The sequence below is a fragment of the Pongo pygmaeus genome, chromosome 2, assembly GCF_028885625.2.
Source record: "Pongo pygmaeus isolate AG05252 chromosome 2, NHGRI_mPonPyg2-v2.0_pri, whole genome shotgun sequence".
In the NCBI taxonomy this organism is placed as follows: Eukaryota; Metazoa; Chordata; class Mammalia; order Primates; family Hominidae; genus Pongo; species Pongo pygmaeus.
Window position 1 is genome coordinate 164505195 of NC_085930.1, and position 14294 is coordinate 164519488.

Below are 14294 nucleotides of genomic sequence, written 5' to 3' on the forward strand. Positions count from 1 at the left end.
GAGAAAAAGCAGGAAGGAGCTCAGTGCCCAGTACCTAATTGCAACTCACAAAGTATTTGTTAAACTAAACTGACTTTATAACAAAGTAGGATTTTCTCTAATCCAAATCAGTGTTTTCCCAGTTACAGTTAATGAATACGCCTATGATTTAAAAGAGGCAATGATACTTAATGGGCACTTTCCCTCTCTTAGGAAACTTGAGGCTACATTTGGAGACCTCTGATTGTGGAGCTAGATTCGGTCTCTTCAAAGAAGTTTGCTCCTGAGTTCATACAAGCTTAAGTGTCCATACATTTCATGCGTTCATTTATTTGGAGTGAGAGTCAGGAGGGGAGAAAACGGTGTGAGGGGTAAAGAAAGAGAAAGGAAAATTATGGGAAAAATTAAAACATAGTCTAATCCTTACTTCACAAATGCACACACGCATACACAGAGAACGAGAGAGAGCTGAAAATAAAGTTCTAGAAAGGATATTGGTCATGGGTCCTCTGCCTTTTGGCAAGGGAGTCTTCATCACTGATGCCAGCCATCAGGTACTTGAGGCCTGTGATCCAGGTGCGGGCCTCCTCAGGGTTGGAGGTGATGAGGTCCAGGGACTCCATGTGGTTGCCATGGTAGATGGTGAAGCAGCAGCTGGGGTCAAAGTTCCCCTCAGCTTGTCTGTGGAATATTTCAGACTGCCGGCCCTCAGTCACTTTGTAAATGGAATCAATAAGTACTGTGAGGAAAATGAGATACACACAGTTATACAGCAGGCAAAGATACTTGTTTACATGCACTAAGAAACAAGAAAAGCAAAATCATTTTAAATATAAAAAAGTATGAGGCTGGGTGCTCACACCTGTAATCCTAGCAGTTTGGGAGGTCGAGGTGGACAGATTGCCTGAGCTCAGGAGTTCGAGACCAGCCTGGGCAACATGGTGAAACCCCGTCTCTGCTAAAATACAAAAAAAATTGGCCGGGCATGGTGGCAGGTGCCTGTAGTCCTAGCTACTCAGGAGGCTGAGGCAGGAGAATTGCTCGAACCTGGGAGGCAGAGGTTGCAGTGAGCCAAGATCGTGCCACTGCACTACAGCCTGGGTGACAGAGCAAGATTCCATCTCCAAAAAAAAATAAATAAGTAAGTATGAAAAAATTTGTTGCCTGCAAGTTGTGGTTTCAGGTTAAATGTGAAACCCAGGCCCTGTTTTTTCCCACTAGAAACCTTCTCTACATAACACTTGTGCTGCCTGAGCTGTCTTGACAACATTCTGCTAAGGCAATAATTCAGGACGTGTTGAAATTTGTAGTAAAAAAAAAAACAGATATGTCAATTGAAGCAAAAAGACTGGTAGAAAAGGTGGCAATGACTATGTCAAATTTATAGTTTATATATGTGTAGAAAATATGCAAAGACCTAGAGTGGACTTTGGTGTTTTGCAACATGCATAAGAAGATCGTTAGAAAACTAAAAGGAAAAAGAATTTCTGACAATCAAATAGCTGAGCTACATGGAACTGGCATTCCTAGAGAAAATGCCATAGGGCTAAGGTGGTGAAGGCAGAGCTGAGCTTGGAGAAGTGGAGAGGAACAAGATGACACCTGAGGAGAGGCAGAAACAGATACAGAAAGATAAGGCCCACTCCAGGGATGCTGACCAGGCCGCTTATGGTGGACTGGAAAGCTCAAGAGGAAGAATAACGAGAGATAAAACTGGAAAGGTAGACAATGGCTAGATTGTGGAGTGGCTGGAATCACAGAGATTAGTATTATTTAGTTAGCAGAGCAAATATGAAGGTTTGGATCACTGAAGCACAGGGCAAGAAGGATAATTTCAGACTAATAAATTATTTTTGGTCTGTGTGCTTGTTTATTTTTCAGTAGGAATCAGAAGTTTGTATATCCTATTGATTATTTATATACACCATCTACCCTTCACTTCTGCCTTAACGGCAGGGTCCCAATTTTCTTCTGGTATCAACTCATTTCCCACGTGACTCACAGGGAAATAAGCCTATGCTCAGCCCAAGGTTCTGCCGCCTTTGTACTCTGGGACTTGCATCAGTGGCCCCCAGCTTCTCAGGCCTTCAACCTTGGACTTGGAATTATACCATCATCTCCCCTGCTTCTCAGGCCTTTGGACTCAAACTGAGCTACAGCACCAGCTTCCCTGGTTCTCCAGCTTGCAGATGGCCTATCATGTGACTTCTTGGCCTTCATAATCACATGAGCCAATTCTCCTAAGTCCTCTCTCATACATCTATCTATCTATCTATCTATCTATCTATCCATCTATCCTATTGATTGTGTTTCTCTAGGGAAAGCTGACTAACATAGTGTGGGGGAAAGAAGCTTTAAGTAGGAGTCACATCAAAACTACTTTACTTGATAAATTTAAATGGTGTTGTTAATTCATTAATGACTTAATAGTGTTCAGAATATGACAATACATTTTAAAGCCCATTAGCTTTATAATGTCCCTCACCTTTTATAGGAATGTAAAATATCTCAGGCTGTAAAACCATATATTCCAACTAAATATATATATATATATATCATGTCTCCAACACAGGAGAAGTATTAGCATTTACAGCATTCATGGACAAGAAAACTTTTATGGATTTAAATTCCCCAAAGATGGTCATTATTCTGCCTCTCAATATCCAAAATCAACTATCTCCAAACTTACAAAAGTATAAAATTTCCACAGATCTGAAGCTTCAAGAGCCCACTCAGTATAACCCATGTGTTACTATGTCCAGCCATGCAAAGAATTCAAAGATTTGTTTTACTTTTCGCCTTCTCGCTCTTCCTAGAGGGTCGCCATCGGAGGCGTGTCCGGTGCTCATCCAGGTAAAAGAGGCGGACAAGCCCTTTGGTTCCACGTTTCAGCTTGATCATCTGTGTCCCGGACTGCATTACACTCATGCATCTTTCAACTGCAAAAGAAATTAGAGTGTATCCAGCTATCACACAATGCACGGGCATACTGGTGTCCAGGTTTTACAGTCAAATAAAACCTCTGATTCACCTGCAAAGACTCCAAGGACCAGAACAAATTTGGTAGAGGTAATCTGAAAAGTGAGTTGTTAAGGAATTGATTCAACAGGGTTAAGTCAGTAAAAAGCCTTACTAACACACACACAAAAAATCTACTTCCAGGTAAATAATGCAGTACTTCATAGGGCTATCTTCTGTTCTGTTTTTTAGTATGAGACTTATGACCATTTGATACTTGGATTTATGTTCTTAAAGTAAGTTCTCAGACATGATAAGTCTTGTGAGTTTTTATAGAACCAATTATAAAAGTATCTTATAATAATGCTTTAAATGCAATCAACAGAAACAAGATTGGCAAAAAATGCTGACTGTGGTTGAAATTGGATAATGATTACATTTGAAGAGAGTTGTGTAGAGTTCTGGGGAGTGGATGTTGAATGTTGTTCCTAGGAAAATTATGGTAGTGAGGGCGTTTATTATAATAATGTTTGTGTACTCGGCTATAAAGAATAGGGCGAATGGGCCTGCGGTATATTCAGTATTAAAGCCCGAAACTAATTCGGATTCTCCTTCGGTGAGATCGAAGGGGGCTCGGTTGGTCTCTGCTAGTGTTGAGATAAATCATATTATGGCTAAAGGTCATGATGGTAGAAGTAGTCATAAGTGTTCTTGTGTCATGATGAGGGTAGAGAGGTTAAATGAGCCGCTTATTAGTAGTACTGACAATAGGATGAGGGCTAGGGTGATCTCGTATGAGATCGTTTGGGCCACTGCCCGTAATGCGCCGATTAGGGCGTAGTTTGAGTTAGATGCTCATCCTGATCAGAGGATGGAGTAGACGGTTAGGCTGGATGCGGCTAGGATGAATAGGAGGCCTAGATTGAGGTCGATTAAGGGGTTGGGCATGGGGAGGGGGGTTCATAGTAGGAGGGCAATGGTAAGGGCTAGGGCGGGGGAAATAATGTAAAGGGTGATGGTTGATGTGGAAGGTTTTAGGGGCTCTTTGGTGAATAGTTTTAGGGCGTCGGCAAAGGGTTGTAGTAAGCCGTAGGGTTACATTACTACAATGAATTCATGTTACATATTTGTGATGTTTGAAAATAGCTAAATAAATTTTTGTAAATGTAATCAGAAAAAAATCAAGTTTTCACAGTCGAACATAAAACACTTGCTGATTAAACTGCTAAGATAACCCTTCTAGAGGAAAAACTTGTTGAATGAATCCAGGTAATATCCAAATCACTTATAGTCCAAGTTAAAGCTGTCATTTAAATCCACTCTGCTTTGAGACGAATCTTGCTGGATATAGGAATCTGTTATTTTTGCCTGTTTCCCCTTGTTTGGTAATAGTGCCCCAACTTTTCCTTTAGAAACATTCCTCTACCACTTTGTGTGCCTTTGATGACCTGCCAATCACCCCAGTGAAAGAGTAGACACACCTGACTTAAGCTTGGAGCAAATCTGACTCCCTCCCAAGAACATAAATCCTGAGCAGATCATTGCTTGAAAACAGAACTGAACCATTCAACAACTGAGATACTCCTAGTTGGCCATTCTAAGATGTGACAGTTGTCACAATTCTTATTCTTCCTAAGACTGACAAATGATCCCATTTTCCCCTTGATTCTGCAAGTTATCCAGTACCCTTCCAAATATTTTTTTATTATATCAACCAGAAATAGCTTTTATTTCACAAAGATTACCAACTAATATACAGACTTATGTATAAACCATTAAAGCACTCAAAATACCTAGTTCTGAGTATCTACCTTATCAAGCAGTATGCTGTTAGAAACAACAGTTAAAAGAAACACAATAAACAAACCTCAGCAACATTAGACTTCTGCTTTTTTGGCTAAATATTTTATCTTTACTAGGAAAGATAATCTCATCCAACACCTTAACATTGTATGCATAGGGTGCCTATTAAAGGTCACTTCAACATAACAAATCTTCACAATTTACTCCATGAAGTCTTTCCTTCCCTCAAAGAAATCAAGGAGGAACTGCAAAAAATTAAGTATAGTTTCAGGATTTCATACTACAAAGAAGATGAAGTATAGGTTGCGTTTACTCATTTTATCTGACATATCAAATACCCAAATAATAAAATATTACTTAAGAAGGCCGGGTGCGGTGGTTCATGACTATAATCCCAGCACTTTGGGAGGCCGAGGCGGGTGGATCACCTGAGGTCAGGAGCTCGAGACCAGCCTGGCCAACATGGTGAAACCCCATCTCTACTAAAAATACAAAAATTAGCCAGGCGTGGTGGCAGGCACCTGTAATCTCAGGTATTTGGGAGGTTAAGGCAGGAGAATTGCTTGAACCCGGGAGAAGGAGGTTGCAGTGAGGTGAGATCACGCCATTGCACTCCAGCCTGGGCGACAGGAGCAAAACTTTGCCTCAAAAAAAAAAATTACTTAAGAAAATAAACACACAAACTTGAAATGCTCACTTTAAAGCACAGGACAAAAGTTGAGATTGAGTTTGACATAAATTAGTATATTCGGCCACCACTGAGCATCATTCTTTTAGGCAACAAAAGCTACATAGTTGAATTCTTGACAGCCACATTAACCATCTCACATGAGGAATTAAAGGTTCAAGACAAAACCACAAAATCAAACCAACCAAGCCAAAATTCCCAGAAAGGCCTATTAGAACTTCACTGACCACTGACAATAGATCACACCAATAAACAGATGTTTATAGACCAACTCCCTGTTCCAGGCACAAGATTATTTCATGAGGTGAAGCAAAGAACAAGGAGACTTTGTCTTTGACCTTAAAGAGTGTAAATTTTAAGAGAACAAAACATCTACGCAGGACACTTATTAATGGCAATTCAGAGCTGTGGTGAAGAGTACAGTCTGTTTCCAGCTTGGGGCAGAATTCCAGATCTGCCACTTACTAACTGTATGACTACATACAGCTAGTAACTCATTTCCTTATCTATGAAATGGGAATAATTATCTACTTCCTGAACTGAGGTAAGGATTGAATGAGTTAATTCATGTAAAGTACTGAAAACAGTAGCTGGCACATCCTAAACACTAAAACTGGTAGCTATTTGTAACAGACTGAATGTGTATTGTCCCCAAAGCCCTAACCCTCAGTGTGATGGTATTTGGAGATGGGTCTTTTGAGTGGTAATTAGAAACAGATGAGGTCATGCAAGTGGGGCCCCACGATATCTATCTCTCTCTCTCTCTCTCTCTTTCCCTCTCTTTCTCTCTCCACCCGCCCCCCTCCCCATATGAAGATACAGCAACAAGGTAGCCATCTACCTTTTCCAAGCCAGGAAAAGAGCCCTCACCAGGAAGTGAAACTGTTGGGACTCTGATCTTAGACTTTTCAGCATCCAGCATTGTGAGTAATAAATGTCTGTTGTTTAAGCTACCCAGTATATAGTATTTTGTTACAGTAATTCAAGCTAAGACACTGCTATAGTTTTATTGCTACTGAAATAGTTAAAAACAAATGCCCAGTCAGAAGTAAATACAGAAATACTATAGGAGGCCAAAGAAAAAGAGAACAAAGTAGGCTGGAATGGGGAGAAATGTAGTAATAAGACACCATCAATGAAGACTTGGGTATAGGAAAGGGTATGAGTTAACAATGATCAGAAGAAAAGATAAAAGATGAGCCTCTATCTTTGGAAGGGTGACTCAAAATGGAATTGACAGAATGTATGATTTCATGAGCTAGATAAAACTAGGTTGTGGGGGGACTGGGGATGCTGGTTAAGACTTTGATCCACTGGCAATGAGAGGCTCACTAGATATATCTGTTCAAAGGATTGTCTGGCTAAAAAATATAATTTAGGAAGATGTTTCCTTGGGAAGAGAGAATAAAACAAATTGTTTAAGCCAGAGTGGAAAATCGAGTTAACTATATTATCAGAGATCTAACAGCAAGGACTGCCTATGTATCTGACACAGGGTCCTCTGTTTTGTTCACAATCCCTTTCTTTCCTTTCTCAGCTCCTTTTCCTTTCCCTGAAATGGAACTGCCATGGCTATAACAGCTCAACATTTTAACAGGAACGGTATATCTGCACATTGTTTTAGCATAAAATCATATAAATCATATAATATGATTTCTATGAGACCCTGAGTCTGAAACAATAGGCTTCTTAAATTGTTTATGTAGCTGCTTTATGCTTTCTACCTGATTGCTCCCTGTCACACAGAAAAGCCATTTGGATAGAGGTAAATTGAAAAATCAAGTCCACTGAAATCTTGAGAGTCATCTAACCTACTTTTCCCTTTCCCAAACAAGATAGTGGACAATCCCTTGTAATTATAAAGCTAACCGGAGATAAAGCACCCTCAATAACTCTTTGCAACTCATTCCAGTGGGCAAAAGTCACCAACAATACAGACAAAATATTCTTCCAGTCTCATCTAGATCATTTACGTGTCACTACAAGCCACTTTCTTCCTATTCTGCCTCCAACAGAAATGATTAACAGCAGTTACCACCCCTAAAAATCATTGCCCACCCATGCTCTACTGGTAGATTCCATAAAAGAGAATAAGAATGGCTTTGCCACAGGTAAACAAGGGAAGAGTTCTAGTGGCTTAGAATGATTTAACTTCATCACACACACTTCCAGTATCGAAAGTTCTCTGAGAAAAGTCTGCAAATGCAGATTACAAATTCTGGCAGCCACCAATATGTCCACCATCCCTTTAATTCTACATTCTCCTTTATGGTACGCTTAAGATAGCTTAAAAAAAAAAAAAAAAGTTTATTTGGATACAATGCAGCAACATCCAAGAATATTAAGGGAGAAACACCTACCAGCCCATCACATAGCACAAATATTGTTTGTATCTGTTATGCTCTAGACCTTCACATATGTATAAAAATGTGTTGCACTGGTTGAAATGGTGATATTTAAGCCATTTGGCACTCTGCTTTTTTCATTTGTATTATAACAGCTTTCCATGTTTCTACAGAGTCTCAATAATTATCATTTTAATGGCTGCCTAACAGAGGAGCATAAATATTTAAAGAGCAGAACAGATGAGTCGAAGACTATATTCCTAACTTTATTACATAGCTAGAGTTTTAAAACTCTTAATAGAGTCCCATCAATAAAAGAAAAGGCATAATAATGTGGTCTACAAGGTCTTTTTTTTTAGACGGAGTCTCGCTCTGTCGCCCAGGCTGGAGTGCAGTGGCGTGATCTCAGCTCACTGCAAGTCCGCCTCCTCGGTTCACGTCATTCTCCTGCCTCAGCCTCCCAAGTAGCTGCGACTACAGGCACACGCCACCAAGCCTGGCTAATTTTTTTTGTATTTTTTAGTAGCGACAGGGTTTCACCGTGTTAGCCAGTATGGTCTCGATCTCCTGACCTCGTGATCCACCCGCCTCGGCCTCCCAAAGTGCTAGGATTACAGGCGTGAGCCACCACGCCCAGCCTACAAGGTCTTTAAGAATTCATTTTTTTAAAAGAATTAAAATCAATCCTTTCTGCCACAAGCAGTTTAATATAAGTAAATTTCCTTAGGGGCTATAAGGTCATTAAATCCCTCAAGCAGAAAATGCTGTAAAAAAAATATACTTTGGATTTGAAATAACATATTAATATCATTTATGTTATATATGTGTATATCGCTTGGCAATATACATATATAATACATATATACATATATATGATTAGTATATGTCATTTAGATATATATACACATATATGATTACTATATATCATTTGGAGGAAGGTTCCCAAGATTTCAACCAAGTATGTATGACATCTAAGAAGGTTTAATTCTTCCAATTACATTTGAATCAGAAATAATCACATTCTGTTAGGAACGTCATACATGCCACCTGATGCTGACTTTTTTTTACAGTTTTACTGAAGTGTCATTGATATGCAATAAAATTCAACTGTTTTAAATGTACAATTCACTGACTTCAGTTTATTTACAGAGTTGTGTGACAGTCTAATCATACAACGTTTCCACTATCCCTCATGCCCATTTGCAGTCACTCCCCATTTTTACCACAGTCCTGGACAACCACTGACCTACTTTCTATCTCAATAAATGGGCCCTTCCTGGATAGTTCATGTAAATAAAATCATATAATATGCAGTCTTTTGTGCTTGGCCTTTCACTTAGCACAATGTTTTTGAGTTTTCTATGATGACTATGTTGTTTCTTATCTTCTTTTCCTTCCTCCAGCCCCGCCACATCATGCTAAACTCTTCCACTGGCACTTAGGGTAAAAATTACCCTGAATAGGAGACAGGTTGAGTAAAATAAACAATGGAGTACTATGTAAGTGTAAAAGATAATGAGGAAGATCTCTATGAACTGATATGGAGTAACTTCCAGGAGGTTTCAATAAGACAAAGTATGAATAGGCATATATAGTATGATATATTTTATGTAAGAAAAGAATGGGAAATGTTTTAAATATACAAATACCTGCTTATCATTACAAAAATGAACCCAAGAAGGATAAATCAGATAACAATGGCCCCGTTACCTATAAGAATGACAGAAAATCGAGTAGAAAGGATAAGAAAGGGAATGACACCACTCTTAGTATCCCACATACTTAAATCAGTAAGAGTAGGAAGGGGAACAAAACAGAAAGTAACACAGTCCTGCATCTCTTAAGGGCGAGGATACATTCTGAGAAATGTGTCATTAGGGGAGTTTGTCATTGTGTGAACATCATAGAGTGCATTTACACAGACCTAGATTGCATAGCCTATTGCACATCTAGGCTGTATGGTATAACCTACTGCTCCTAGGCTACAAACCTGTACAACATGCTACTGTACTGAATACTATAGGCAATTGTATCATAATGGTAAATATTTGTCTATCTAAACACAGGAAAGGTACAATAAAAATATGGTATTATAATCTCACAGGAACCACTGTCATATATATAGTCCATTATTTACTGAAATGTCAGTATGTGGCACATGACTATAAATATATAAACAAAGTAATCTACACACACACACATATATACATATTTGTGCATGTATATCTGCATGTTTGTGTATATGTGTATGTTTTTATATACCTGCATATATTTCCTTGTTCTAGCCTTTGAAAGGACCAACAGGCAAAATCACTTCTAGCAGTAATATGCACACTTGGTGCTCTGATCACTCTTTGCTACAAAAGACACCTTGAGACAGATTTTCACATACAGAATCACGACCATACACCGAGATTAGGGTCATACAAGAATATCATCTGCATTCTTTTGTGAACACATCTATTCTGGGACACTGATCACTAAACTGTGAATTAGCAGGCACAAAAACAACAACAACAAACAAAAAAAGTCCAGGTCCTTTGCAAGACAATCTTTTTAGTAAAAAGGCACATGAAAAATGTGAACTGATTTCCTGCCAGCTTCCACAGATCAGAGTAAATCTGAGTAATTGAAAGAGATTAGCTTCTGAAAACAATTTCATTTCTATGTGGAAAAAGTACAAAATGATGCAGGTAATGTTTGTCAAAAAGCAAGGAAAGGGAGATTTCCTAAAACCATCAGGGCAGAAGTAGAGTGTATGTTTGTTTAATTCTCAGCACAAACCCAACACCTATTTTGGGACCTGGTACATAGCAGGTGCTGAGAGATCTAGTTTATGGCACGGCAGCTTGATAACAGCATCTGCCCACAGTTTTGTGGGCACAAAGAAGGGAGCAAACAGAGTTCTGGTCTGGGCTCTGTCACTGGCTGTGTGAACTTCAGAAGGTAACTGAATATCCTACTTTCCTCAACCTAAAAAGGCATTTTTCTTTATGTTCTGTGAGTTTATAAAACAGCTGATCTAGCTTTCATAAATGTTATTTTATCTTACAATGAGAAAAAATTCCAGTTCTTCTGAAAGCTTTTTAGAATAATTTTAAAGAAAGAAACTGATTAACATCTGGATGTCTTACTACAGACATGATTTTTTTTTAATGATCTGTATATAAAACACAACTGCTTGGCTGGGTGTGGTGGCTGACACCTGTAATCCCAGCACCTTAGAAGGCCAAGGTGAGAGGATCACTTGTGCCCACGAGTTTGAGACCAGCCAGGGCCACCTAGGGAGACCTGGTCTCTACAAAAAATTTAAAAAATTAACCAGGTCTCGTGGCACAAACCTAGAGTCCCAGCTACTCAGGAGGCTAAGACGAGAGGCTCTCTTGAGCCCAGGAGGTTGAGGCTGTGGTGAGCTGTGATTGCACCATTGTACCCCAGCCTGGGAGATAGAGCAAGATCCTGTACTCAATCAATCAATAAAATATTAAGTGAAGCCGTTCTCTGTGAAGAGCAGTTTATATAAATAAATATATATAAATATAAACTAATTATTATAGTTTATTTATATAAAACTGCTCTTCACAGCAAATGGCTTCACTTAAAAAGTGAACTTCCTTGCCAGTAGTAAGGCCTTAAAGTCAAATAATATAAGCTTATGAATAAATGTGCTTACAAACAACCATGGAGTGATTCACTCTTACCAAGTCATGATTCTTCCCAGTAAAGAACAAACAATGTGGAGTTTGTTAATTTTTTTTCATTGCCTAAATCATTCCTGTGGAGAAGACAAGATTATTTAAAAGGCTTTTAAAAACTAATTGGTTAACAGTTTGAAAATTGTTTGCGAACGTTGCATGTACATAGTCAATATGTTTATAAACTTGATAAATACAAATGAGGAGAATTAGGTCAAAGAAAGGGTGAAAGGAATTAATCAGTAATTTGTTAAATGTGAGACCTTTTTCTATTTGTATTAAACCCTTCCACATAACACTTTCTTTTTTAATGATATCTATTTTATATGTAACAATTGTGTCTGTTCCACGTTTTCCATACTCATGGGAAACAAAAGGAAATACTAAAAATTCATAACAATATAGTGGCAAGTAGGGTCACCAGAGCCACTCAGAAAAAGGAGACCCTACACCCTGGCCAGCGAAAGGTAAGCATTTCCTGCTAGCCAGGCTTCTGGCCTCTCTCTGTGCAAACTGGTTAAGAGAATGATAAAAATCACTGTTTGCCTCCTCTGCAAGATTTTAATTAATGATAAAAAGGATTAGTGTGACAAGTCTTAGATTGTAGCGAATCTGGTGTACTTTGTGCTCTGAATGTGTCTCCCTTTGCCATTCTGTCATGGACGGCGTTCCACCGGACAAAACACAGGCCTAGGTCTCCCGCCAGCAAGCTGGCCCAGCAGACTGGTCAGTTATAAACTTTGCTTTGGGTCCCTGAAACAAAAACTGAATGAGGTTTCCCTCTTGTTTTATGTCCTGGGGAGCATGACCCTGTGACCCTGTAGAGGTACTCTCTCTTTGTCTCCACAACTTGGAGGGTGGGAATTTTCAGGTTCACATCGGTGGCTAGTCTGAAAGGAGTCAGCACACTCTTAGTCCAAATGTGTCAAGCCCTTGGGTGAGTTTTGTCTTAAAAGGTCTCATGCTACCTTAAGCCCATTTCTGAGAGTAAATTCTTGGGGATCGTGGAAATGCCTACTCTACGCCTTCTCTAGAAATATTTCTTGCTTGTATGATTTTAAAAAATAAAAAAAAAAAAATCTGAAAAATTACCATTTGACTTTAAAGAACTTTTGGATTGAGTCGCTATTAGAACTAAGTACACTATTAAAACAAAAAGGACTTTAGCAATCTCCGATAATTTTTTAAAGTTTAAATTAAAAGAGGGATGCATTATAATGTCATCGTTAGCCTTAAAAATCATCTTAAGCAGTTAAAATCCTTTTCAAGCCCGAAAATGCCTGCTCTAGACTCCTTCTGGGAAAAATAATGGCAATTGCCCCATGCTACAGCTCGGTAGCGAAGGCTTTGCCCTTTTGCAATGGCAGCCTGAGTTCAACTGCTGGCTTAGAGAATGAGGCCTTTCTGGTCTGTTATTTGTGTGACCTTTGCCATTTACTGATTTTTTTTCTCTCCATGAACAACTTCTAACTTCCTGTGTTGAACTTTCCCTTCTCTGAGCTACCTTTGGGGTGATTCTAGATCTTGTAAAAACCACTTGCCCTCCCTTTGGAGACACCTCATGCATCTGTGGCTGAGTCATAACCTAAGTTAAGGCTTACTGGTTTCACTTGGGAAAATATCTTCGTGAGGGGGGGGAAAAAGAAGGCTTAAAAGCCAAGGGTGTCAGCTGTTTGTCCCAGCTCTAGCTGGTAAAAAGAGATTTTAAAGAATTTTTTTTAAGAAAAAAGCGCTCTAGAATTAAAAGTCAGCTTAATTAAAAACAGATATCAAAGCTATACATATATTCAAAAGGGCTTTATGCTTTTTTTTCTTGAATCTTGTTTTTTGAGGAAAAAAAGTTTTCTTCTCAGTCCATTGAATTGTTTCTCCATTTACTTCTGTCTTCTTGCTACCCTTGATGCCCACAAGCGAGGACCTAAGGTAATTTCTGACAGCCTGGGACTCCTTAGGAAAAACAGAGGAGGAGACCCCGTTTTAGGAAAAAATTCTGTTTTCCTCACGGAATCCCAAGAACTGTAAATGGACAGATCTGCTCAAAATCTAAGACTTTGCTCTATTTTGCATTGCATCACCTGATCTTTTTTACTTTGGGGAGCATCAAAAATAACTCTGCATTATGAGGAAACTTTCAGCCTTGGTGTGTAATAGCTAGGTAAGAAATATACTTTTAGAGATATAGTTTATATTTGGTATATAATTAGCTACGTAGGAAATATACTTTTACTATTGCTCTGTAGTAATAACCATTCACTCTAAGTGGCAGTTGCTTATAGTGAATGGTTATTACCACAGGAAAATACTCCTTTCTTTGCACATTTAGATAAGAAAAGCATGCTCTTGGGCATGAAGAAGGTATTGAATGGGGGAACAGGCTGATAATAGAGTGAGCTGATTGCCATTGGGTTGCCCACCAGCCTTGGAAAAATGCCTTTGCAACGAGATACACGGTGGAAGCACTGTAATGCCTCATCCAGTTGAGTTTCCATCTTTTTGAGAACCCAGGATTCAATATATAAATGGGATCTTTAATCCCTGGTGATCTGTTTTACCTTCCAGTTGTGCCTGCTTATTATGCCCTAGAAACTGACTTCTTCCTCACCCTGTTCCTTAAAAGGCTTCACCCTAAAGCCAATAATACAATTTAAAAATTTACATCTTTAAAGAAATCTCCATGTGTAAGAGTGTCTGCTTTTCCTGGCCAAAATGGTGTGAACTTTAAGTCACACCATTGCCCAGCTGATCACTGTTTAGGGCAGGAAGCAAGTAATCAAGAGACTGATGGTCTAAAATTGGAAAGAGAAACTTAAAAACTGGCAAATAAAA

At 38.9% G+C, this 14294-nt stretch overlaps 1 protein-coding gene across 5 annotated transcripts in view; it reads right to left on the minus strand.

Annotated features, from left to right (window-relative positions):
• Nucleotides 1-14294, minus strand: part of PLCH1 (phospholipase C eta 1) — a 266633-nt gene that overhangs the window by 100006 nt on the left and 152333 nt on the right. For 4 of the 5 annotated variants that reach the window (XM_063661314.1, XM_063661313.1, XM_063661317.1 and 1 more), the window contains exons 3-4: nt 2772-2918; nt 473-718 (exon numbers count right to left, since the gene is read on the minus strand). In XM_063661314.1, the coding sequence (XP_063517384.1) occupies nt 473-718; nt 2772-2918 (393 nt within the window). The remainder of the gene's footprint in view (nt 1-472; nt 719-2771; nt 2919-14294) is intronic. The other variant, XM_063661316.1, reaches the window with a different exon arrangement.